At 44.3% G+C, this 24,091-nt stretch overlaps 1 protein-coding gene and 1 pseudogene across 2 annotated transcripts in view; one reads left to right on the forward strand and one right to left on the reverse strand.

The window, feature by feature from the left end:
- Positions 1-24,091, forward strand: part of LOC311238982 (kinesin-associated protein 3-like) — an 81,243-nt gene that overhangs the window by 37,509 nt on the left and 19,643 nt on the right. Inside the window, 5 exon segments of the mRNA XM_084327196.1 lie at positions 14,017-14,117; positions 16,852-16,954; positions 18,851-18,963; positions 19,936-20,101; positions 22,156-22,281. Coding sequence (XP_084183322.1) covers positions 14,017-14,117; positions 16,852-16,954; positions 18,851-18,963; positions 19,936-20,101; positions 22,156-22,281 — 609 coding nt within the window.
- Positions 9,042-9,953, reverse strand: LOC311238981 (eukaryotic translation initiation factor 2 subunit 2-like; annotated as a pseudogene). Its single transcript has one exon. The product of its transcript is annotated as a eukaryotic translation initiation factor 2 subunit 2-like (transcript).

Here is a 24,091-nt window from a genome sequence, read left to right on the forward strand (position 1 = left end):
TACAAATTCAAAAATCCCTGCACCAGAATGCAGGAAATTAAGTCTTTGTAACAAAAAAAATCCTTGTGGGGGACCCCCAGACCCCCCACTTAAAAAGTTGCCTGACTGGGGCTATATTTCGCACTATATTTCCTGGCCTGAATGATTTCCCCGGCCCTGGTTAAAAGCCTCCAATGCTTATTAGTGCGTGTGAACGTTTGCATGTTTCAACCATACATTTATAAAAATTATTGTTATAAGCTGGACTACTGCCTAAACTCACTGCCTAACTAGATCCCCTAAAGTGTATTATACAGCAGTGGTTGGCAATAGGCGGCCTGTGGGACGAAATTGGCCCACCAGCAAATATATCTAGCATGTCAAATTAAATGTTTTTATATACAGTATATCAGACCGACTATAGGCTAGGCTATATATTTAAGCTATAATGTCCAAACAGAGAAACTACCACCACCTAAAGAATAATTATTATACTTTGTTTCATCCATGTTGAGACTGAGAGTGAATAACAGGTATGCTATAGGCAGCGAGGTGCAATGTAGCGCTTGCTTGCTCAACATGAATAAAGTCGGTGGACAGCGCCTGGTGCTGAAATAGCAAACAAGCAGTGTGGTATGGTATGAAATTAAAACACCAGTTCAGTAAGCCATTCAAACTTTATCTTTCAGGGGGCGGCTAAGTGGCGCAGTGGGCAAGGCGCTCGCCACTAACGCAGGAGATGCTGGGTTCGAGCCCAGCTCTCGGCGTTGCTACCGGCTTGGCTGGTCATTCATACTAACACAATTGGCAGTGTTAGGGGTGGGAAAGCCGGTGGGTGGGGATTGGACGTTGTGGACAGCGGCTCCTACAGGTCGGTTGGGGGACGCCTGCACAGCAGAATCAGGAAGTATCGGGGGCAGTGTGAGCCTCCCACGCGTTACTCCTCGCCACTGAGAGATCGCGCTGGCAGGTGAAAAGATGTGACAGGCTGCCTCCTCGTGTAACGGAGGGGACACGTGACGTGGTCTATAATATGTTTTTCCTCCTTTCGGCTCAGACGTGAATAAATTAACTCTGAATTCTTCGTTCACTCGAATCGTCGTACTCTGCGATCGATTACACGCTCGTTAAACCCGCCCTGTTGGGAGGCGGAGGGTGTTACTGTTGTGGTTTCAGGAAATGCTTATTTATGCTACAAATATAAATCAAATAAGTTGATAAAAATAAAAACATGTAATTGAAAATACGTATCTACTGTTATTCACAAAATATCACTGTTTGGTCAGTCTCCGTCCCCCGCTTTGCAGTAAACACAGTTTCTGGTAATCCCTTCCCACTTTATCCAATCAGGAGAAAAATCCCTAGATATTTTTACAAGCTAAATTTGCTTACTGCACTGGTAAATAATTGTACTTGTTTCAAGGACACATTTGTTTTAAACAATTTTTTTATTTCTTATTTTTGTACATTTCTTTGGGAATGGGATACCAGGACATTTATTTTGTTTACTGCAGAATGGAGGGACTGGGAGACCCATGTCTGTTCAATTATTTTACTTGTTTCAAGGACACAATTGCTTCAAACTATTTTTATTTCTGTAAATTTATTTGGGAACGGGATACCAGGAAATGTATTTTCTGTTTACTGCAGAATGGAGGGACTGGGAGACCCATGTTACTGACCAAACACTCTATACCAGTGATTGCTGTTGGAATGTAGAGCTATTATTTTAACAAAAAAAAATACCACTTACAGCACCTTAAGCCACATTACTTGCTACAGAAGAAGAGAACACACAACTGTTAAAGACCAAATTTTATTTGCCCAAATACTTGCAATACATAGAATGAATAGAATATCAAGGCTTTGCCAAATTCACAAATTCATATTCATATTCATAAAATCCACTAGGATCGGAGTCAGGAAAGGCTTGTCTTCCTCCATCAGCCGGACTTGTAAGAACATCCCATTGATGTCACCGCTGATGGCCACTTTGTCCTGACAAAAAGCGTATCAGGACGCCGAGGAGGGAGGGTCCAAGTGTGGGACCGGGCAGAAGTAGGCTATTCAGATCTGATGGCTGCAATTGAACACAATGCGGTCTTTACCATTGTGTGTGACCTTGTGATGGGGCATGTACCAGGACTCCATCCCTTCCCGCCTCAAGAATGGGGTTGCGTACCTTAGCACTCCGTTGACCTCGACCCTGCGATTGCCACGTTGTCCTGCTTGGACCGGACCATCTTCTGTTCGTTCTTGAATGGCAGCGCATCTAGCATCCATAATCGCTCGACGTGCTGTAGGAGAGTGGGGTCCGTGTCGCTCGCCTTGGTGTAAAGGCAGCGGGTCGACGTTGGTCGGCTGGAAGGCTCGGAGAGGGGGCCTTGGAGCATCCACCCCAGCCGTGTCTTAACTGCGGCTGGGCATCCTCTGAGTCCGAGGTGGACCGCGTCCGTAGGGACGATGAGGTCCGCGTGATCGGACCCAATGAGTAGGGTCGGTGTGGCGCCGCTGATAGGCGTTATGGGCAGTTGGCGTAGGGGGTCATACTTTTCCTTCAGTTGTTGGATGGGGTAATCGTAACGTGACAAGCCAATGTCGTGGCTCGTGAATGCCTTGCCAATGACGTACCGCTTCTCAGGCTGGCCAATCGCTGCGATGGTGAACTTGACACTTTCACCTCTGATGGTCTTCAAGTCTTGACGAATGGTACGGAGAGTCATGGTCTCCTCGGGTCCCCGCAGGTCCAACTGGGTCGCAGCGGAGGCGAAGAGGAGCGTCTTCTCCGACCCGTCGTCAAGGATGGCGTAGTTGTCGAGTACTTTATCCCGGTGACTAAGGAGCACTCGGACCACCTTGAGGAGCACTCTGGAACTACTACTCTTCGCGGGGTCGATGTAGAGTACGTCGGCTCCCGAGTTGATCGTTGGAGCGGGGTTCCGCTTGTTGCACTCGTGCAGTGCTTCGAGGTGAGCGCCCTCACACTTGCCACACTTCTTCTTAAGGTGGCATTCTGCTGCCATGTGGCCGTGCGCGCAGCGGAAGCAGCGACGGTTGGTCTTAATCCACTGACTTACTTCGGCGGTGGTCAGTTTCTTGAATGCGTCGCACTGTGACAGCCAGTGTTCGCTGTCGCAGTATTGACATGCGACCTTCCACTTCCCCTTGGAAGGGGGGGTGTGACTCTTCTGCCGCAACACAGACTCGGCCTGGTGCATCACTGTGATGGGCCTGCCTTGGTCTTTAGCCTTCCTCTGTCCCTCTTTGAAGTTCGAGCCACCCCGTGCGAAGGTGTCGATCCTTAGGCTGCTAACCTCTCTGACGAGGAAGTCGGCAAGATCCAGCAGTGACTGCTCTGGGGCATTCGGGTCACGTGGTTTTGTTGCCGCCGAAACCGTTCTTGGCGGAATGGGGGGAGCTTCTCTAGAATGCGCTCCACGTTTGAGTTGGCGTACAGCTCATACATCCCCTTCTCCCGTTGGGACCCAAGCATCCCCACTAGTGACTGTACTTTGACTGATAGGTCATCCAGGGCCCGGTTGTCTTTAGCCGGGGGGAGACGTTCGATCTTGCGTATCTCCTGGATGACATAATCCTACGTACGTCCATAGCGTCCATCAAGGGCAGTCAGGCCGTCAGAGTAGGGAGTGGGTGAATTGGAGTACGCCAGCGCAATGTTGTGCACTCTAGTTACCTTGAGATGCTTAAGAAGGATGGCATACTTGTATCTCTAGACTCGTCCTGTACTCCCGACTCTAGGCACATACGCAATTCGGTATATTGCGCAAATGATAATTTGTTTCTATCAAACCATCTTTTTAATTTCTTCATTTCAGATGTGATGACCTCTAAAAGCTGCTGAATATTCTCACCAGAACAAAAAAGATTAGCGTCATCTGCAAATAAAATACTTACTCCGCCCTTTGTCAGCCTACCGGTCTCTGTGTACAGCTGCACACCTGGTGGGTCCTGAATGCAGCGGAGGTGTCGCCTCTACTTACTCCAATGGATGCCCTGGATGTGGTGGGGGTCCAGCAACGGGATGCCCAGGGTGTTGTGTCCCTTGTAGCTGCCGAAGGTGTCGAGGAGCTCCTGAATGAGCAGTAGTGAAAGAACCATGGAATAATAATAATAATAATGTGGAAAATAATTGGAGGCTTGTATGGTGCTTTCTAGGCCAGGTCCTCGTCACCCTCCTCAAACTCCCCCTCCTCAAACTCCCCCTCCACAGCAACGTCAGTGGCGGCTCCACTCCTCCCGGGGGATACTCGTCCTCACTTCGGCCTCGGTCAGGCCAACCATCCCGTGCCTCCCCTCCAGCTCAGACCGATTCTCAGGATGATTCCCCATGTAAACCAGAGTCCGTGTGCCTGTAATGAATGGAAATATCGAATAAAAGAAATAACGATGAAAACCCGACTACTCTGGTCTGGCGCTGATTAAATTTAAGAGAGAGGTCGGCCATGGGGTCACGGGTCGCTCAGTACACCCAGTTGACCGGGACCCACTGGGGCTCGGAGCACAGTCTGTCCACGGCAGCCTGTAGCGTCTCGAAGGCCTTGTCCAAGTTGTCGTTGGTGATGGTCAGGTGGAAGTCGTGTCTGTACGCCCCCTGGTGGTCAGGTGGAAGGTAGCTGGATCCATATCAGACAACGGGCATCTCCACTGTCGACCTCAAAGATGCAGTACGACCTATTATATGCAAAGATCTTGTGGAGGAACTCCCTCCACCACTGCTTGGCATCGACCAGAAACAGCTGCTCCTTCTCTCTGCACGATGCGAAGCTCCATGGTGTCCCATGATTGATAGTCATATGCTTTTATCCTGTCCGCCTGCGTGGGTACAGTCTTCTTATCGGCACTGCATGTGGATTTCTTCTTGTGTCTTTTCTTCTTCTTGTAGTCCTTGTTGCGTACAGCTGGAAGGGTTTTTTGAGCATCTCCACCAGGGTTCCCCGTTCGCAGGGCCTCGTCTTTCTTCTTGATGTCAGTCTCCCAGCCGTCAAGGTCTTTCATGAAACAGTGCAGATCCTCTGCATTCTGGCGCATTTGAAGTTGTAATTCGATGGCTTTATTTCCAGCAGCCATACTTTCCGAGAGTGTGTGTCCCTTGGATCCTCACGACCCCCGAGGTTGGCCGTAGGAGTTCAATTGTAGCTGACGTTAAGTGAGGGTTGTGGCTTATTAATACAATCTATCATCAGTCTCGATTATCGGGTTTGTTTCATGTTCAGCGTCATGACAGCAGAGTACCAGCAGAGGAAAGAGTTATCCTCTTCTAGAGCCATATGAAATCCATTTTATTATTTTCCAAATTCCATTAGATTTTTTCCCAAATTCCGTTTTTTCCATTTTAATATTTCAGAATTCTGTATTTTGCCTTTTACCCCCATTTTACCATCAGAAATAGTGTCTAATAAGTGGGAATGAATAAATTTCCACAATTTAATAAGATATAACAGTCCATTTAATGTTTTTAAGTGCTGCAACTCAGAAATACAGTTCAATCTTACACAATATGCTTCAAATAATATTGTGACCAAATAAAAATACAAGATACAGCTAGCTACTTTTATCACAATGTCAGTAGCCTAGCTATATCTATTCTATTGTGATGGAATATAGTAATGCATAATTTATGCAACTTTAGTTTGACAGTGTGTAGGCCTACTGACAATCATTTGCAAATAGATGGGTGCACCAGATTTAGCAAGAAGCTATAATTTCCATAACGTTACATAGCTATTTAAATCACAATAGTGTCAGTGATTAGCCTCGCCCTCTAGCTGTATCTATTGTGATCACCAGAGATCATCGTTAGAGAGTTGGTGTGTTTTGGGACGCACAGTCCTTGTTCCTGACATGGCTTTTGAAGTGATCTTCGCACGTGTTTTTGCGGGTCCAGTCCCCACGGTATGTTGACAGAATTTGCAAAACACCTTATCGACTGAAGCATAAAAGTCATTAGGATACTGCTCTGCTCTGAATTTAGGGCTTATTGCGGAATTTCTTAGCTTCTTGACGGCGTTAACACCGAAGCAGCGAGACGCTTGGTCACCGCTGTGTTGTGTGTAACACGCAGCGGTCCCCACCTCCCCGGTCATGTTTGCTTTGCAACAAACGTTCCACCCAAAAACTGAATTTTAGTCCAGATTAGGCCAAATTCTGCAATATTCCACGTTTTGCAGTTGATTCCATTTTTATTGGTAAATTCCGTGATTCCGTGAACGCGGATTTCATATGGCTCTATACCTCTTCTTCTTCTTCTTGTGAATTTCCGGCAGTGTAAGCACAACATGGCGTATTACTGCCCTCCTCAGTTCTTATACTACGCCCACAATTGAGAACTTAAATACGCATAGGCCTACAATTTATTTTTATTTTTTTATTATCTAGATCTAATCTGATAGTAGATCTAATCTACTATCACCTTCCTCTATTCTACTTTCCCCCTCTCTCTCCCTCCCGTCCCCCTCACCCCTGTCTACCGACCGCGAACCCCGCCCACTCTTGCCTGCCTGCTGATCACCCCCACTTTTCTTCTCATTCTCCTTTTCCTGTAGTACATTATGGATTTCTTCACCATGTACCTCTAAATCCAAAAACCTCCCGGCTGCTTCAGCCACCATACTACAGGCGTCTGACTTACTGCCACTGTTCTTAACTCTCACCACCACCTCTACCATGAAAGCCAGAAACTCATGTTTGTTCATTATCACCATGTCAGACTGAGACGTGGCTGGCAGAATAGGAACAGACTGCTGACTCCCCTGCACAGGCCGCACTACTACTGTTCACCACCACATTTCTCCTTTCTCTCTCACTCGCAACTGCCTCTGCATATGACACCTTGGTCTGATCCCTCACAGTTTGGACTCTCTTGGCCCGGACAACATGTTCACACCCACGAAACGCTGCTAGATGTTTCCCTCCACAGTTACAACATTTAGGAACCTCTGCACTGCACGCCTGAATATCGTGGTCATCGCCACATTTCGCACACCTCTGTTTTCCAGCAATATGCCCAAACCTCTGGCACTTGTAGCAGCGCAGCGGCGGTCCTACATACTCTCTCACGATATATGACATACTCCCTATAAACACCCTGACTGGTAAGTGTCTGCAAATGTTACCACGACTGGCGCATCTCCTGAGCTCCCCTCCCTAGCCTTGAATCTAAAGACATCGATGACATTTCCTCCCTTGATATTATCCTTTATTTCCTCTTTAGACAACGCACCATAAACCCCATAAATCACTCCTTTAAGCCCCTGCTGTCTCTCTCTAGGGATAATTGTCTCCACCCCCACCTTCAACACCTTTGTCACCTTCATAGCTGCATCGAACTGTTCCTTATTCTTGCAACAAACTCTCAATATGCCGTTTGACAACTTTTGCCTCGAAGCCTCCTTTTATCTGTCCCTCCAAACTGTTAGATACTCCTAGTGGATTCAATGCTCTAAATCCAGCTATGTCCTCCAACTTCTGACTTTTTAATTTAAACAATACAACAAACCCTTCGCTACTACCCATTTTGAATATTTTAACCCCCCCTTCCCCCTCTGCTGACCGGACACTTTCTAAGGAAAGTGCTCTCTTCCTACCTGCCTTTCCCACTTTTCCTCCTTCCTCAATTCCCTCACTCCTCCCAGCCTTCCCTGTATCCATAGGCTACGCTACCATACGCTCCTATAACTCTCCTCACACTTTCCTTTCCACAGAAAAAACGGTAGGCAAGGCACCTTGGTTGAGACACCCAGGCACGTGCACACATAGAGCCCAAGGGGTGCTTGAGCACCTGCCTTTTTGAGCCTCATAAAAAAATGTGCCCTTAAAAAATTAAATCTTTTTTGCCGTTACGCATATAGACTGCCCTTCCAACTGAAAAATGTCAGGATAGAATCAAAATACTAGGTAAAGAGAGAGATGCCCCATATTCCATTGCAGTTTGCACGGCCTCCTCAGCGTGCCTCTCTGCGGACCTATTTTTTATGCATAGCGTGGGTGGTGATGATGATAGAAACCGCTGTGGCGCATACAGTTTAATGCTGGTATTACACTCACTGAGGGACACGAAGAAGTCAAGTCCGATGGGATTTGGGAATCTCAAATACAAATCGGGATTGTAATAAAAAATGCATTTATATTAAACAATACAGACAGAATACAGCACTTCTTGGGGTCTGTAGGGTAAGCACTTATTCCCTCCCCCCTGAACATTTATGGAGATGTATGGGCCTTTTTAAGTCAGTGATAAAAGTGTCTTTCAAGGATAAGTGAGATCCTGCACTGATTATTATAGTTCAATATTCAATATTTGATCACCAAACCCCCCCAAAAAGCATAAAAAGGGGGCCCCCCGCCCGAAAAGGGCCCTTAAAAATCTGGCTTGCGCGTGCGCTCGGTTAAAACACACAGGTATAGTGCCCTTTTCAGCCTTTGAGCACCTGCCCCTCTAAAGTCCTGTGCACGTCCCTGGAGACACCCACCGGCTATATCGAAGATCGAATCTGAAATGAGATCTCTCTTCCAATCTATGTTGTTTATTCTATCTGTTCAGTACTGTTCAGTCGCTCCCCAAGTAATCCAAGAGCGCCTTACTGTAAGCGACCCTGGGAGAGTGATGGATGGACTCATTTACTGGTGTTTCATGAAGGTTTATTTTCAGTTCACAACATCTTTACAATAATAATAAATGACAGTAATAATTTTAATAATGATTATTTTGATTATCATCGTGCTGTGCTTGGGACCTTTTGCACTGTGGGGTAGACCAGGAAGATGGAATGACACCCAACACAGGGGGGGGAACCCATATTTAGTACCATTGTCTATCGAGAGTCAAGTGAACTCTAGTTCCCGTAATAAGAACTCCACCCCTCCCAGAGGGAGTGTGCGATGGCAGAATGCGACACCCCTCATTCTGCAAATTCATTATCTGATGACGGATGTCTCAATTCTCACTTTGCTGAAGTTTACGTTTACATTTCACATGGATTTCATTGAAAGTGAGTCGACCCCCTCCTCCAGCCCTGCAGTGAGACCTCCGGATCTCAGGGGGCGCCACAACGGCTGCTTTTAGTTAGCCTTGGCACGGAGCTGGGCCCTCTTGCCCGTCACGGCCTGGAAGCCGGTCTTGATGCTGGCCATGGAGCAGCGGGAGTGACACGTCTCGCACTGGAGGAAGTAGAGGCGGGTGTCCTTCTGCAGGATGGTGTCTGGAGAGCGGCACGTGTGGCAGGTCACATACTCTGTGATGTAACTCCTGAGGACGTTTTCAATCTGTTTTTGCTGGAATTTCCCTTTGATGACCAGTTGGTTGTTTCCGTCTATGGAGCCACATGTTCCCAGCTCAGCCAATAGGAACGCCAGGAGATGTTTTGGCTGTCGATGCAACAGTTTGCAGATGTCTGTGAAGTTAACGAAGGATGTTTTCTTGGTGCCCACTCTGACCACCTGAGGAGGTTTCATGACAAACTTCCTCCTCTCTCCGGCCACCATGTCCGGGTTCTTCTCTCTCATGATGTCAAACACACGGAGCAGCAGCACTCTTCCTCCCCATCGTCTTTGTTCTCAGAGTCCATTTCCTCCAGGAAGTTCACCTGTTTCTTCTTCTTCTTCATGGGTAGTCCCATGTCGTCGTCGACCTCCACGACGACCTCAGAAGGTTCCTCCTCAATCTTCAGCTCCTTCACTCCTTCCTCCAGTTCCGTGTCAAATGTCTTGGCCTTTTTCTTCTTCTTCTTCTGGTTAAAGAAGTCCAAGTCGTCAAGGTCATCTGAGATTTCTTTTCTCCTCCCGTCATCCTCCTCTGGGTCCATCTCCTCCTTCTCTCCTCCGTCCTGCTCTGTGTCCTTGGGCTCAGGCTGCGCCTCCTCAGTCCCTCCATCTCCTCCCTCCTCCAGCATGAAGGGCTTCTTCTTCTTTTTCTTCTTGGACATGTTGGGGTCAAATATCATCTCGTCTCCAGACATATCTGGTGGCTGTGTTTTATTATCCAACGGTGAAAAATGTGTTTAAAGCAGTCCAGTGTCTCGCTGTGAGGATCCTCTTTCCTGCGTATATATATATATCACAAATGTTCTAGAATGTTCCACCATGACATCATACAACATTCTAGGCCATCAGCACATTTGTGATGTCACAGTATGATGTCATAATAGAACACTCTAGAACATCTGTGACGGTACAGTATGATGTCATAATAGACACACTCTAGAACATCTGTGATGTTACAGTATGATGTCATAATGGAACATTCTAGAACATCTGTGGTCTGTGGGCCATGTGTGGGGACACAACAGCCTCCTCCGGAACGTCTTGCCTCCCACTCTGGCTCAACCTGATTGATTGAAATGGGTACAATACAGTACAGCTCAATACACACAATTGTTAACACTTTGATTGCCACGCAGTATGCCCATCATTATACCCAGTCTGCCACCGCTGTAAGCCTATTGAGATGTTTACTTTCTTTGCAGGGCTATAATATATATTTTTTTTATCTACTTTTTCTCCCATCCCAATTTCGTATTGTCCAATTCTACCCTCCCCTGTCTCGAACGTTGTTAGACCATGCCTCCCACAGGCCGGCTGCAATGTGGACCAAGCCTTGCATCACGTGTCCCCTCCGGTACACGAGGAGGCAGCCGTCGCATCTTTTCACCTGAACAGCGCGATCTCTCAGCGGCGAGGGTCTGCGTGGGAGGGACACGCTACCCCCGTTCCTTCCTGATTCTGCTGCGCAGGCGCACCAGCCGACCTATAGGAGTCGCTGTCCACAACGTCCGATCCCCACCCACCAGCTTCCCACCCCCGAGCGACCAGCCAAGCTGGTGGCAATGCCGAGAGCTAGGCTCGAGCCCAGCATCTCCTGCATTGGTGGCGAGTGCCTTGCCCACTGTGCCACGCCGCCCGGGCTATAACTTTTAAAATATTATAGCTATATCTGCATTACTATGGCCCATTCAACATCGATTATCTATCGTTCCGGATGTGGGAACGTTATATTTTTTCATTCATACATTGTTGTGTTAATACCGTCGAGAATATAAGTATGTTTTTAAGCTTTTCTGCTGTAATTCAAAAAACGCTAGTTATAGGCCCTGAAGCTATGATAGATTATCGATTGGCATTTCTTTCCTATACATGCTATATTAAAAAATTCAAATGTATGATCGGTATACATTATGCTTCATCATGCGTGAAGGAAAGGGGGGGGGGTCGTTTATAATTCCTTGATCGTCAGTAACGGCTTTATTTAGTATGGGTTGATATATTGATCAGATGGATTGCAAACATAGAAATGGACAATCAAGCTGAAAATAACGTTATATTCCTCTTACCATTCGCCGATGAGACTGGAGGAAAAATATTCCAATTATTTGACGTCGATCTGCTAGATCCATTTCCCGTTTGTATGACGCCATAAACGCCGAAATCATATATATTATTGTTTCGAAAGCGATCCCAATGCACTGGATTGTGTCTCTTGATCCACGTAACAAGATAGTACTGCCGGAGGGATTTCCTCCACTTCCGGTTTGGTGTGCAGTGTAACTAGCACTCGTCATCCACCAAGCGGCGGTATTGAGGCGTTGCAATATCAGACAGGGTGCCACTGCAGTCCCGGAGGGAGGCTGGATGAATTATGAAGGCCATGGCGAAAAAATGAAATATTGATCCCAACAACGAATTACGCCGTTGTTGGCGTTCAACGCATGGCGGGCAATAACGATTTACGACGTTGTTGGCGTCCAATGTGTTAAGGGGATGCAGACCAGAGAAAGACTTTTGTCTTGTTTACATCAGGGTCCCCCATTTTCAATGCATCATGACATTTATGACATACAGATAAGACAGTACTGTACCTCCAACCAGAGGACCAGAGCATTGTAGGCAGAGACGTCTATTATATTGCCGAAAAAGGGCATCGGCCAGCGCCGCGTCCCCCTCCGGCAGCTGTACTGTATGTGCCTAGCGGGGCAGCTCCGGCTTGTTGCTGCGAATGGTCCCCACCAGGACCATTCGCCGCTCTGTGAGCAGGTATTTCGCAAGGGCATGTAAAAAAAATGTCCACGGTCAAAGTGTGCCCCGCAACCACTCCGACGTGAGGTCCATCACGACTCGCTTCCCCTGCTGCCTCTCTGGCGCAGCAGTAGGGTCCTCGCGCCACCAAGTATGGCTGCATGCTGACGGCATATGCCGTCCTGAATTTTAGGCCATAGCGGGCGGGCTTGGAGGGCATATATTGCTTGGAGGGGCATAGGCCCTTAAAACCGACAAGCTGCTCATCGATGCATATATCGACGCCTGGGTTGAAACCCAGTGGGAGCCGCACCACCCACTTGTCCCAGACGTCTCGCACCGGTGCCAGCTTGTCGGCCCGGATGACAAGGCGTGCAGGCCGGGTCAACCGGTCGTCGAACCGAATGGTTCTGCTCAACAACGAAAACCGCTTGTGCGACATCATGAGCAGCCTGGTGGATTTGTAAGGCTTCTATCCTCCCTACAACCGACCAGTGGGGGGCATAGTCGAGCAACGTTCAAGACAGGGGAGGGGAGAATTGGAAACACGAAATTGGGATGGGAGAAAAATAGAAAATAAGGAGAAAAAAGTGGATAAAAAAACTCTAAATGTAAACTAGACAGACCATAGTAAATGGTTATAACTCTAAATGTAAACTAGACGGACAGTAGTAAATGGTGATAACTCTAAATGTAAACTAGACAGACCATAGTAAATGGTTATAACTCTAAATGTAAACTAGAGTCGACGACCGTAGTAAATGGTTATAACTAGGGATGTCCGATATTATCGGCCTACCGATATTATCGGCCGATATCGGCATTAAAATGTGATATCGGAAAATATCGGTATGGTTAAAAAAGGTTAAAAAAAATTTAAAATAATTTGTTTTACATTTCTATAACCTTTATTTACCCAGGCAAGCAAGTAAGAACAAATTCTGATTTTATTTATTGTCAAAAGTATGCATAATGTTGTGTTAATTCCACAACAAGAGATATGTAATGTTAATTACCTGAAATTATTCCATTTTTGGGGAAGGGGGGACCCTGCATATATCGGTATCGGTTGATATCGGTATCGGAAATTAAAGGGGAACTCCAACATTTTGGGAAATTAGCTTATTTAACATCTTCCCTGGAGTTAGACAAGAAGATACATACCTTTTTTGTCTCTGCGTGCATTTTAGCTTTGGGAATAGACGCTCCGTTAGCATAGCTTAGCTTCATCACTGGAAGTGAGGCAGGACAGTAGCCTTACAGTGCCTTACAGTGTATTGCAAGGTCTGACATTGACCAAATTTGATATGCATGACCTTGGTGGGCTCTAGGTCAACTCCTGAAAAGGGGGTCAATGTCAGACCTTGCAATCAAAAGTTAGGGGGCGCACTGAAATTATGGCAAGGGTTATTAGCCCCCTAACTTTTGATTGCAAAGTCTGACATTGACCCCCTTTTCAGGAGTTGACCTAGAGCCCACCAAGGTCATGCATATCAAGTTTGGTCAATGTCAGACCTTGCAATACACTGTAAGGCACTGTAAGGCTACTGTCCTGCCTCACTTCCAGTGATGAAGCTAAGCTATGCTAACGGAGCGTCTATTCCCAAAGCTAAAATGCACGCACAGAGACAAAAAAGGTATGTATCTTCTTGTCTAACTCCAGGGAAGATGTTAAATAAGCTAATTTCCCAAAATGTTGGAGTTCCCCTTTAAGAGTTGGACAATATCGGTATAGCGGTATCGGTAAAAAAGCCAATATCGAGCATCCCTAGTTATAACTCTAAATGTAAACTAGACTGACGGTATTAAATGGTTATAACTCTAAATGTAAACTAGACGGACAGTAGTAAATGGTTATAACTCTAAATGTAAACTAGACGGACAGTAGTAAATGGTTATAACTCTAAATGTAAACTAGAAGGACCGTAGTAAATGGTTATAACTATAACAGACCATGTGTGTTTACTGTTAATGTTTATGTTGTGTTTGTTTGTTTTTTCTGTTGCCTAGGAGACGAGAACAACCGGCAAGTAGCCATGTGTGTTCTGTACCACATCAGTGTTGACAACCGTTTCAAGGCCATGTTTACCTACACTGACTGTATACCACAGGTACTACAATACTACTCTGACTGTATACCACAGGTACTACAATACTACTCTGACTGTATACCACAGGTACTACAATAGTACTCTGACTGTATACCACAGGTACTACAATACTACTCTGACTGTATACCACAGGTACTACAATACTACTCTGACTGTATACCACAGGTACTACAATAGTACTCCGACTGTATACCACAGGTACTATACTACTCTGACTGTATACCACAGGTACTACAATAGTACTCTGACTGTATACCACAGGTACTACAATACTACTCTGACTGTATACCACAGGTACTACAATAGTACTCTGACTGTATACCACAGGTACTACAATACTACTCTGACTGTATACCACAGGTACTACAATAGTACTCTGACTGTATACCACAGGTACTATACTACTCTGACTGTATACCACAGGTACTACAATAGTACTCTGACTGTATACCACAGGTACTACAATAGTACTCTGACTGTATACCACAGGTACTACAATACTACTCTGACTGTATACCACAGGTACTACAATAGTGCACACTATACCACAGGTACTACAATACTACACACTGTATACTACATGTACTACAATACTACACACACTATACCACAGGTACTACAATACTACTCTGACTGTATACCACAGGTACTACAATAGTACACACTATACCACAGGTACTACAATACTACACACTGTATACCACAGGTACTACAATACTACACACACTATACCACAGGTACTACAATACTACTCTGACTGTATACCACAGGTACTACAATACTACTCTGACTGTATACCACAGGTACTACAATACTACACACACTATACCACAGGTACTACAATACTACTCTTGACTGTATACCACAGGTACTACAATACTACACACCATATCACAGGTACTACAATACTACACACTGTATACCACATGTACTACAATACTACACACTATACCACAGATACTACAATACTACACACTGTATACCACATGTACTACAATACTACACACTATATCACAGGTACTACGATACTACACACTGTATACCACAGGTACTACAATACTACACACTATATCACAGGTACTACAATACTACACACTGTATACCACAGATACTACAATACTACACACTGTATACCACAGATATTACAATACTACACACTGTATACCACAGGTACTACAATACTACACACTGTATACCACAGGTACTACAATACTACACACTGTATACCACAGATATTACAATACTACACACTATACCACATGTACTACAATACTACACACTATACCACAGGTACTACACACTATACCACAGATACTACAATACTACACACCATATCACAGATACTACAATACTACACACTATACCACAGATACTACAATACTACACACTGTATACCACAGGTACTACAATACTACACACTATACCACAGGTACTACACACTATATCACATGTACTACAATACTACACACTGTATACCACAGATACTACAATACTACACACTATACCACAGATACTACAATACTACACACTGTATACCACATGTACTACAATACTACACACTGTATACCACATGTACTACAATACTACACACTATATCACAGGTACTACAATACTACACACTGTATACCACATGTACTACAATACTACACACTGTATACCACATGTACTACAATACTACACACTATATCACAGGTACTACAATACTACACACTGTATACCACAGGTACTACACACTGTATACCACATGTACTACAATACTACACACTGTATACCACATGTACTACAATACTACACACTATATCACAGGTACTACAATACTACACACTGTATACCACAGGTACTACAATACTACTCTGACTGTATACCACAGGTACTACAATAGTACACACTATACCACATGTACTACAATACTACTCTGACTGTATACCACAGGTACTACAATAGTACACACTATACCACAGGTACTACAATACTACTCTGACTGTATACCACAGGTACTACAATAGTACACACTATACCACAGGTACTACAATACTACACACTGTATACCACATGTACTACAATACTACACACTGTATACCACAGGTACTACAATACTACACACTATATCACAGGTACTACAATACTACACACTGTATACCACATGTACTACAATACTACACACTGTATACCACAGGTACTACAATACTACACACTATATCACAGGTACTACAATACTACACACTGTATACCACATGTACTACAATACTACACACTGTATACCACAGGTACTACAATACTACTCTGACTGTATACCACAGGTACTACAATACTACACACTATACCACAGGTACTACAATACTACTCTGACTGTATACCACAGGTACTACAATACTACACACTATACCACAGGTACTACAATACTACTCTGACTGTATACCACAGGTACTACAATAGTACACACTATACCACAGGTACTACAATACTACTCTGACTGTATACCACAGGTACTACAATAGTACACACTATACCACAGGTACTACAATACTACTCTGACTGTATACCACAGGTACTACAATAGTACACACTATACCACAGGTACTACACACTGTATACCACAGGTACTACAATACTTTCACACAAATTAGGTAAATAACATAAACGAATAGTTATTCGTTTAGTTTCTTTTAAGGGGGCGGGGGGCCCGTTGGGGGGGACAATGGTAGGGGAAACACTGATGTGTGTGTGTGTGTAGCTGATGCAGATGCTGTGCGGGGAGGAGAGGATCGATGCCGAGTTGATCTCGTTCTGTATCAACCTGGCTGCTAACAAGAGAAACTCACTACTTATGTGTGAAGGTACTGCTGTTTGTTGTGTGTGTGGATATTTTTATTACACAGATATTAACATTATTATCCAGAGTTTTCTCTCCTATCTCGGCTGTTCCGTGACGAGCAAGGTCTCCCCTACATTTGTATCATTTGAATTTGTAGGAGAGACGTGAGCATTTTATTTTAAGATTAGTTTTCAACGCTCATAATAAGGATCATGATTAAACTTCTGCTCTATAAAGCATTTTTTTTTCAGAACATCACACAAATATTAGATTACATATTATTAGATTAAACTATTGTCAACAAAATCTTATGGGCAGCCTACATATTAGTCTACAGGCTGCGTAAAAAGGAAATAAAACAAGCAAAAAAGTTCATGTAATACTGTTGTGCATTTATTTTTATTTTTCTGATTGTTCAATGTCCCGCAGTTAAAGGGGGGGGGGGGGTGGTCAACTTCAGATGGTTCATAACAACCTTAGTTGAAAATAAAGAGAGAGCATGAGTACAGATGACAAGTACAGTATGAGGAGATATAAATATATATTCATAATTCATTATATGCTAATATTAAATCAATGTGATGCTTTGAAGGCACAACAATTGCATTGCCAATTAATGTTAGAATGTGTGCATGTGCGTGTGTGCGTGCGTCCGTCCGTCCGTCCGTCCGTCCATCTAAACTGAATCTCTCCATCTGGTTTCCAGGCAATCATGCTCCTCACTGTATTAATCATGACAATGACCAAATAGCTGAAACCATGTTCCACATCTTAAATGGTTGCCATGGGGCCTCTACAGTACATAAGTAGGCATGTCAGAATAGTGGATTTGATAGCGAAAGATATCTACTGTATTCTATTCTATTTTTAGGTCCTCCATCACGCTGTTTAAGCATTCTACTGTGAAGCCAAGCATGTTTAACCGGTGCAATGGTGATTCTGTGTTCTATAATATTACAGCTAACACCCCTGATGTCTTTGTTGTAAATGAACACCTTAGGGAGGTGTCCATTCTTAAGGTTGGCTGTACTTTTGATTACAGCTTAGAAGAAGCCTTTCTAAGTGTTGAAATAGCAACAGCTACAGCAGACCATCTCACAGCTAGGCTACAGATGTAAACTTCTAGTTTTTATCTTTGGAAGCCTAGGGCATGTGCACAAGTTGGTTGTGAGGGGTCTACAAATAGCCGGTCTCCCCAAAAGGAAGGCCAAGCAGTTAGCAAGGTACTGCTCAGTATCAGCTATTATAGGAAGCCGCTCAATTTGGAGGAGGCGTTGTTTCCTTTACCCATGATTCGTGTCCGATGTGTCTGACAAGTAGTTCAGCCATACTGTATGTAACAGCGTTCTGCCGTCCATGCACTTTGTAACTGGCTGTTCTTTCATACTTTCTGACTGCACTGGCAGTGTTTATGTCCTTTGTATGAGGCTTCCTTGTACTTCTGTTCATGTGGACATAAATAAACTGTGTGTGTGTGTGTGTGTGTGTGTGTGTGTGTGTGTGTGTGTGTGTGTGTGTGTGTGTGTGTGTGTGTGTGTGTGTGTGTGTGTGTGTGTGTGTGTGTGTGTGTGTGTGTGTGTGTGTGTGTGTGTGTGTGTGTGTGTGTGTGTGTGTGTGTGTGTGTGTGTGTGTGTGTGTGTGTGTGTGTGTGTGTGTGTGTGTGTGTGTGTGTGTGTGTGTGTGTGTGTGTGTGTGTGTGTGTGTGTGTGTTGCCTGGTTGATTGAACACTATGTTTCTGTGTTTGTGTGTCTCTGTCTCCCTTTCTCTATCTGACTCTATTTCTGTCCATCTTTCTCTGTCTCTCTCTCCATCTCTTTCTCTATCTCTGGCTGTCTTTCTCTGTATCTGTGTGTGTATCTGTCTCCATGTCTCTCTTTCTCTCTCTCTCGCTCTCTCTCTCTCTCTCTCTCTCTCTAGGTAATGGGTTGAAGATGTTGATGAAGAGAGCTCTGAAGATGAAGGACTGTCTGTTGATGAAGATGATCAGAAACATCTCTCAGCACGACGGACCCACAAAACAGATGTTTATAGTCAGTTATCACTACTTAATACATGATCAATACTATCACCACACCTGACTTTATAGTCAGTTATCAATACTTTATATATAATATATAGCAGGTTATAGGTCTATAGGGGGTTATAATAGAGCATTCTGATCACATAAAAGTTAAAATTACATTGACCAAACTCTTTTACTTTGGATTTGTTCAAACTTGATTTTGGCATAACAGTGACAGCCCTAGTAGTCTATATACATCAGACCAGTATGATGTCATCAGCTCTGATCCGTGGTGGCCACGCCTCTTTTGGGGGGAAAAACAACTTGGATTAGGGGACGGTTGTTCACAAGCTACAACTCTAGGACAAACCAAAGACTTATCAAGTCCCAGGAAAACTCATTACCTCTTAGTTTTAAGTTACCCAGAGATTCATAAGCATAATATTAAATGTCAAGGTAGGAACATTTCACCAAATGTTTCAAACAATGTAAGCGCTCTGCCAAGCATCCATCTTGGCCAAATACAATAACGTTCCGTAGGAATGGCGTCTGTGTTTTCTACCAAACGTAGATGTGACTGCGAGGTAAGCCAGAGTACCAGGATGTGCCGGTCTGACGTATAGCTGCTGTCATTAATCCCTGACGTCATCGACCTAGTGCAGTGTTCCGTCATGTGACCTCGTACTGAGGGAGACGAGTCATGGAACGGCTTCAGGTCACAGCGGATCTATGTGATGGTGATGGTAGATGATGGGTAGAACACACAGGAAGTGTCCTGGTGAGTTCTACAGCTCCACATAGATTTAATACACCTCTGTTTTCAACTCGTTGTTATGACTGCTCATATTATTTATATCCGACAGGTTGTCCTATCTCTACCTCTCTTTCTGTGTCTCTCTCTCCGTGTCTCTTGGTGTGTCTATGTGTCTCATCTCTCTGCTTCTCTATTCTCTATCTCTTCCCATCTCGCTCTCTTTATCTCTCTCTGTCTCTCTACCAGGACTATGTAGGTGACCTAGCAGCTCAGATCAGGGAGGACGAGAAGGAGGACTTTGTGTTGGAGTGTTTGGGGACGTTGGCTAACCTGACCATCCCTGATCTGGACTGGGAGTTAGTCCTGAAAGAATATAACCTGGTCCCTTACCTTAAAGACAGGCTGAAGCCAGGTAACTACTAGTTAAACTAACTAAAGTCATATACAGTCAGATCCATAAATATTTGGACATTGACATGTTTTTAAATGTTGGCTCTGTACACCACCACAATGGACGAAAAATTTAACAATCAAGATACATGTGCTTTAAGTGCAAGTGGTTGCAAATCATTTGCAGTCAATGACGGCCTGAAGTTTGGAACCCATAGACATCACCAGACACTGGGTTTCATCCCTGGTGATGCTCTGCCAGGCCTCTACTGCAACTGTCTTCGGTTCCTGCTTGTTCTTGGGGCATTTTCCCTTCAGTTTTGTCAGCAAGTGAAATGCATGCTCAATTGGATCCAGGTCAGGTGATTGACTTGGCCATTGCATACGATTCCACTTCTTTGCCTTAAAAATCTCTTTGGTTGCTTTCGCAGTATGCTTCTGGTCATTGTCCATCTGCACTGTGAAGCACCATCAAATTAGTTCTGAAGAATTTGGCTGAATATGAGCCCCAAAACACTTCAGAATCCATCCTGCTACTTTTGTCAGCAGTCACATCCAATAAATACAAGACCTACAGCCATACAGCACGCTCCAAAATCTATACATACCTCCCATATTCAGCCAGTGACTGTCAGTGGCGTCGCGTGGGTAAAATAACAGGGGAAGCCAAAAAAAAATTATTAAAAAAAAAATTATTCAATATTTTTATTAATTCTTTTTTTTTTTTTTTTTTTTAACGTCAAGCAGTCACCATGTACACTACAGTATGGCTCGGCGGCCAGTCAAACGTTATTTTTATTTATTTAACAGATTGCAGAATGGGTACAATACAGTACGGCTCAATACACATTTACGATTAATTGAAAATGGGGGACCCTGATGTAAACAAGACGAAAGTCTTTCTCTGGTCTGCATCCCCTTAACAATTGTATGTATTGAGCTGTACTGTACTGTACCCATTCTGCAATCTGTTAATAAAGTTTTCATTCATTCATTCATTCACACACAATTGTATAAGGGGATGCAGACCAGAGAAAGACGTTTGTCTTGTTTACATCAGGGTCATTAATACTGCTGGAGCATTGGTTAATTTTTGGTCCGATTTTTCCTTGCGCGATTTTGCGCGCCGCGTGGGAGCAAATTCGAGACACATATTCGGTTGCAAAAAGGTGTCCCACGGTCTCCTCTATGGCCGTGAATATTTTCACGCGGATCGGAATCACGGCGCGCCCGTGGGACACTTTTCCGTTTCGGCGAGTTTATTCCACGCTTTCTGTTTTCCTTTTCTAAGCATTTTAGGGGCTACATGTGAATCAGTAAAAGTTGCGGGACGCCCAGATGTTTCCACGATAGAAAGCTCGCGTGGATCCCATAATAGGCTCACTTAATACAGCGTTTTTAAAATCACGCGACATTTTCAGGGTCGCAAGCCGACCTTTTCCCCTCGTTTTCGATGATGGAAGTGATTTAGGAAAAGCTTCGGCACGCCGAGAGGTCCCCGTGGATTTAATCTCGCGAGGATCGGGGCAATATTCGGCCCGTGGGAACAGTTACGGGTTAATACAATGTTCACAGTGCAGAGGGGAAAATATGGCACCTGCCCCGCCTCCAGGTGGAATATTATGCTGAACGTCTTCCTCCCAGCTCCGTTTTAAACTTTTAGGGTGTGGCCCAGTGGCAGTCAGCTCGAATCTGATTGGCTAGGATCGGATTTGGAGTTTGGACTCACTCTATAATGCTGGAAGCCTGGAGAAAGAGACCTACCCACTGCTTCTCTCCTATACTAGCTGCAGTAGTGAGCACAGTCTGACAGTGTGTTAGAGGGAGTGAGAAGGAGAAGAGGGAGACATAAAAAAAAAAAAAAAAAAAAAAAAACACAGATGCACAGATGAAAATGAATGTAAACTATATTAAAAAAAAATTATATTTTAATTTTTTTTTTTTTTTTCATATTTCATATTTCATAATTTGATATGAAATTTATAGGGAGGCATGGCTTCCGTTGGCTTCCACAAGGATTCGCCACTGGTGACTGTGTGTGTGTGTTGTGTGTTGTGTGTGCTGCGTGTGTGGTAGGCTCAGCAGAAGATGACCTCATCCTGGAGGTAGTCATAATGATTGGAACTGTTTCTATGGACGACGCCTGCGCCGCCCTGTTGGCCAAGTCTGGAATCATCCCTGCTATCATAGAACTACTCAATGGTAAAACACACACACACACACACACACACACACACACACACACACACACACACACACACACACACACAGTCAGACACACACACACACACACAGTCAGTCAGACACACACACACACACACACACACACACACAGTCAGTCAGACACACACACACACACACACTCTACTTGTGTCTGGTCATCTCTGTCTCTGTGGTAAACTGTACCCTCAGTGCGACAATGTGTCAGGATGTGAGGTCACAGCATTGACAGTAGAGATGGCTGGCTTGGTGACACTGATGGACACCACGTCATGGATCTTCGAAGCATCTTCGAAGCTGTGATTCTTCCAGCTCTGAATGTATACCAGCCGTAGGATTTGTATTACAAGATTCTGCCACGCCAGCCATGCATGTGCAATGGGCAGTCTCCACTTTGCCACTTGAATGAAGGATAACCCATGGCTCGAGTGGAGCTTCCCTTAGCCGCTGAGAGTGCAAAACCTAAGACATAAATATAATTGAAATTAGTATAGAATAAATAAACAACCACTCATAAGAAGCTTCACTTTAACAGCTAATCACTACCACAGGCTAAAATCAAAAAGTGCAAAAACAGTGCCACTGAAGGGACAATGTACAATGCATTGTACCAGATATAGCTATGAGCTCATTTACATCTGCAGTCCCTACACTAACATTAGGTGAATTGATTGGGGGACCCTGATGTAAACAAGACGAAAGTCTTTCTCTGGTCTGCATCCCCTTAACAATTGTGTGTATTGAGCTGTACTGTATTGTACCCATTCTGCAATCTGCTAATAAAGTTTTCAATCAATCAATCAATCAATACTCTATCACTGCACAGAAATTAGTCATTTTCTTTTGAAAGTGGTCATCAATGGTTACAGGCAGCCATACTGAAATAAGTATAATGACACAAACATTCGGTGCAATCTGTTAAATAAAGTTATTTCATTCATTCATTCATTATTTCCACCGTTGTCCCTGGAGTAAACGTTACGTTACCTCGTTCGTCGTGTAATAACAAAGCCATCGTAGTTTTCAGTTGCATTCCAGATCCACCCTGTTGTTGACATGTCCTTAATTCTTTGAAAACATAACGTTACTGAAATTAATAAGGAATGCAATGTTCGCTAGCTTCACAATAAAGTCTCTCTCAGTCTCGCGCCGTCCCAACGTTGACAGTGGCTCGTCTGTTATCGACACAAAGGCACAGTGATGAATGAGGAAGTCAATAGACCGCCGCCGGTCGACTTTGCGCCTCCTGGCGGCATAAAACAGAACAGCAGCCTGGGTTCCTAATTAATTCCAACGACGTGATATCACCGTGCGAGCGTCGCGGCAAAGCGTCCATGAAAACTAAAGGCTTCATCTGTACATTGTCTAACTGCTGTGATATGTGTCTACCAGCAGGGGTCATACATACCCACATACATTTCTAAGTAATTCTCATTTTGCTCAATTTATACGGTATATACCTACCTACCTACCTACCTACCTACCTACCTACCTACCTACCTACCTAATGCTTTCACTGTCTACAACTGCCATCAGGCTGCTAAACGAACAATGAACACTACACAACAACAACCACCAAACGCACATAGCACACACATCCACACGCACACACTCACTTTAAACAAACACACTGTAGCACCCACTCCACACACTTTATAGCACACACCCACTTTAAACAAACACACTGTAGCACCCACTCCCCACACTTTATATTTATTGATGAAGGATTGCACTACAACTCGTACACCTTACTGTAAATTGTACCTAAATTGTACCTCATCCCATTTCTGCT

The sequence above is a fragment of the Notolepis coatsorum genome, assembly GCF_963971535.1.
Source record: "Notolepis coatsorum genome assembly, chromosome: 13".
Classification (NCBI taxonomy): domain Eukaryota; kingdom Metazoa; phylum Chordata; class Actinopteri; order Aulopiformes; family Paralepididae; genus Notolepis; species Notolepis coatsorum.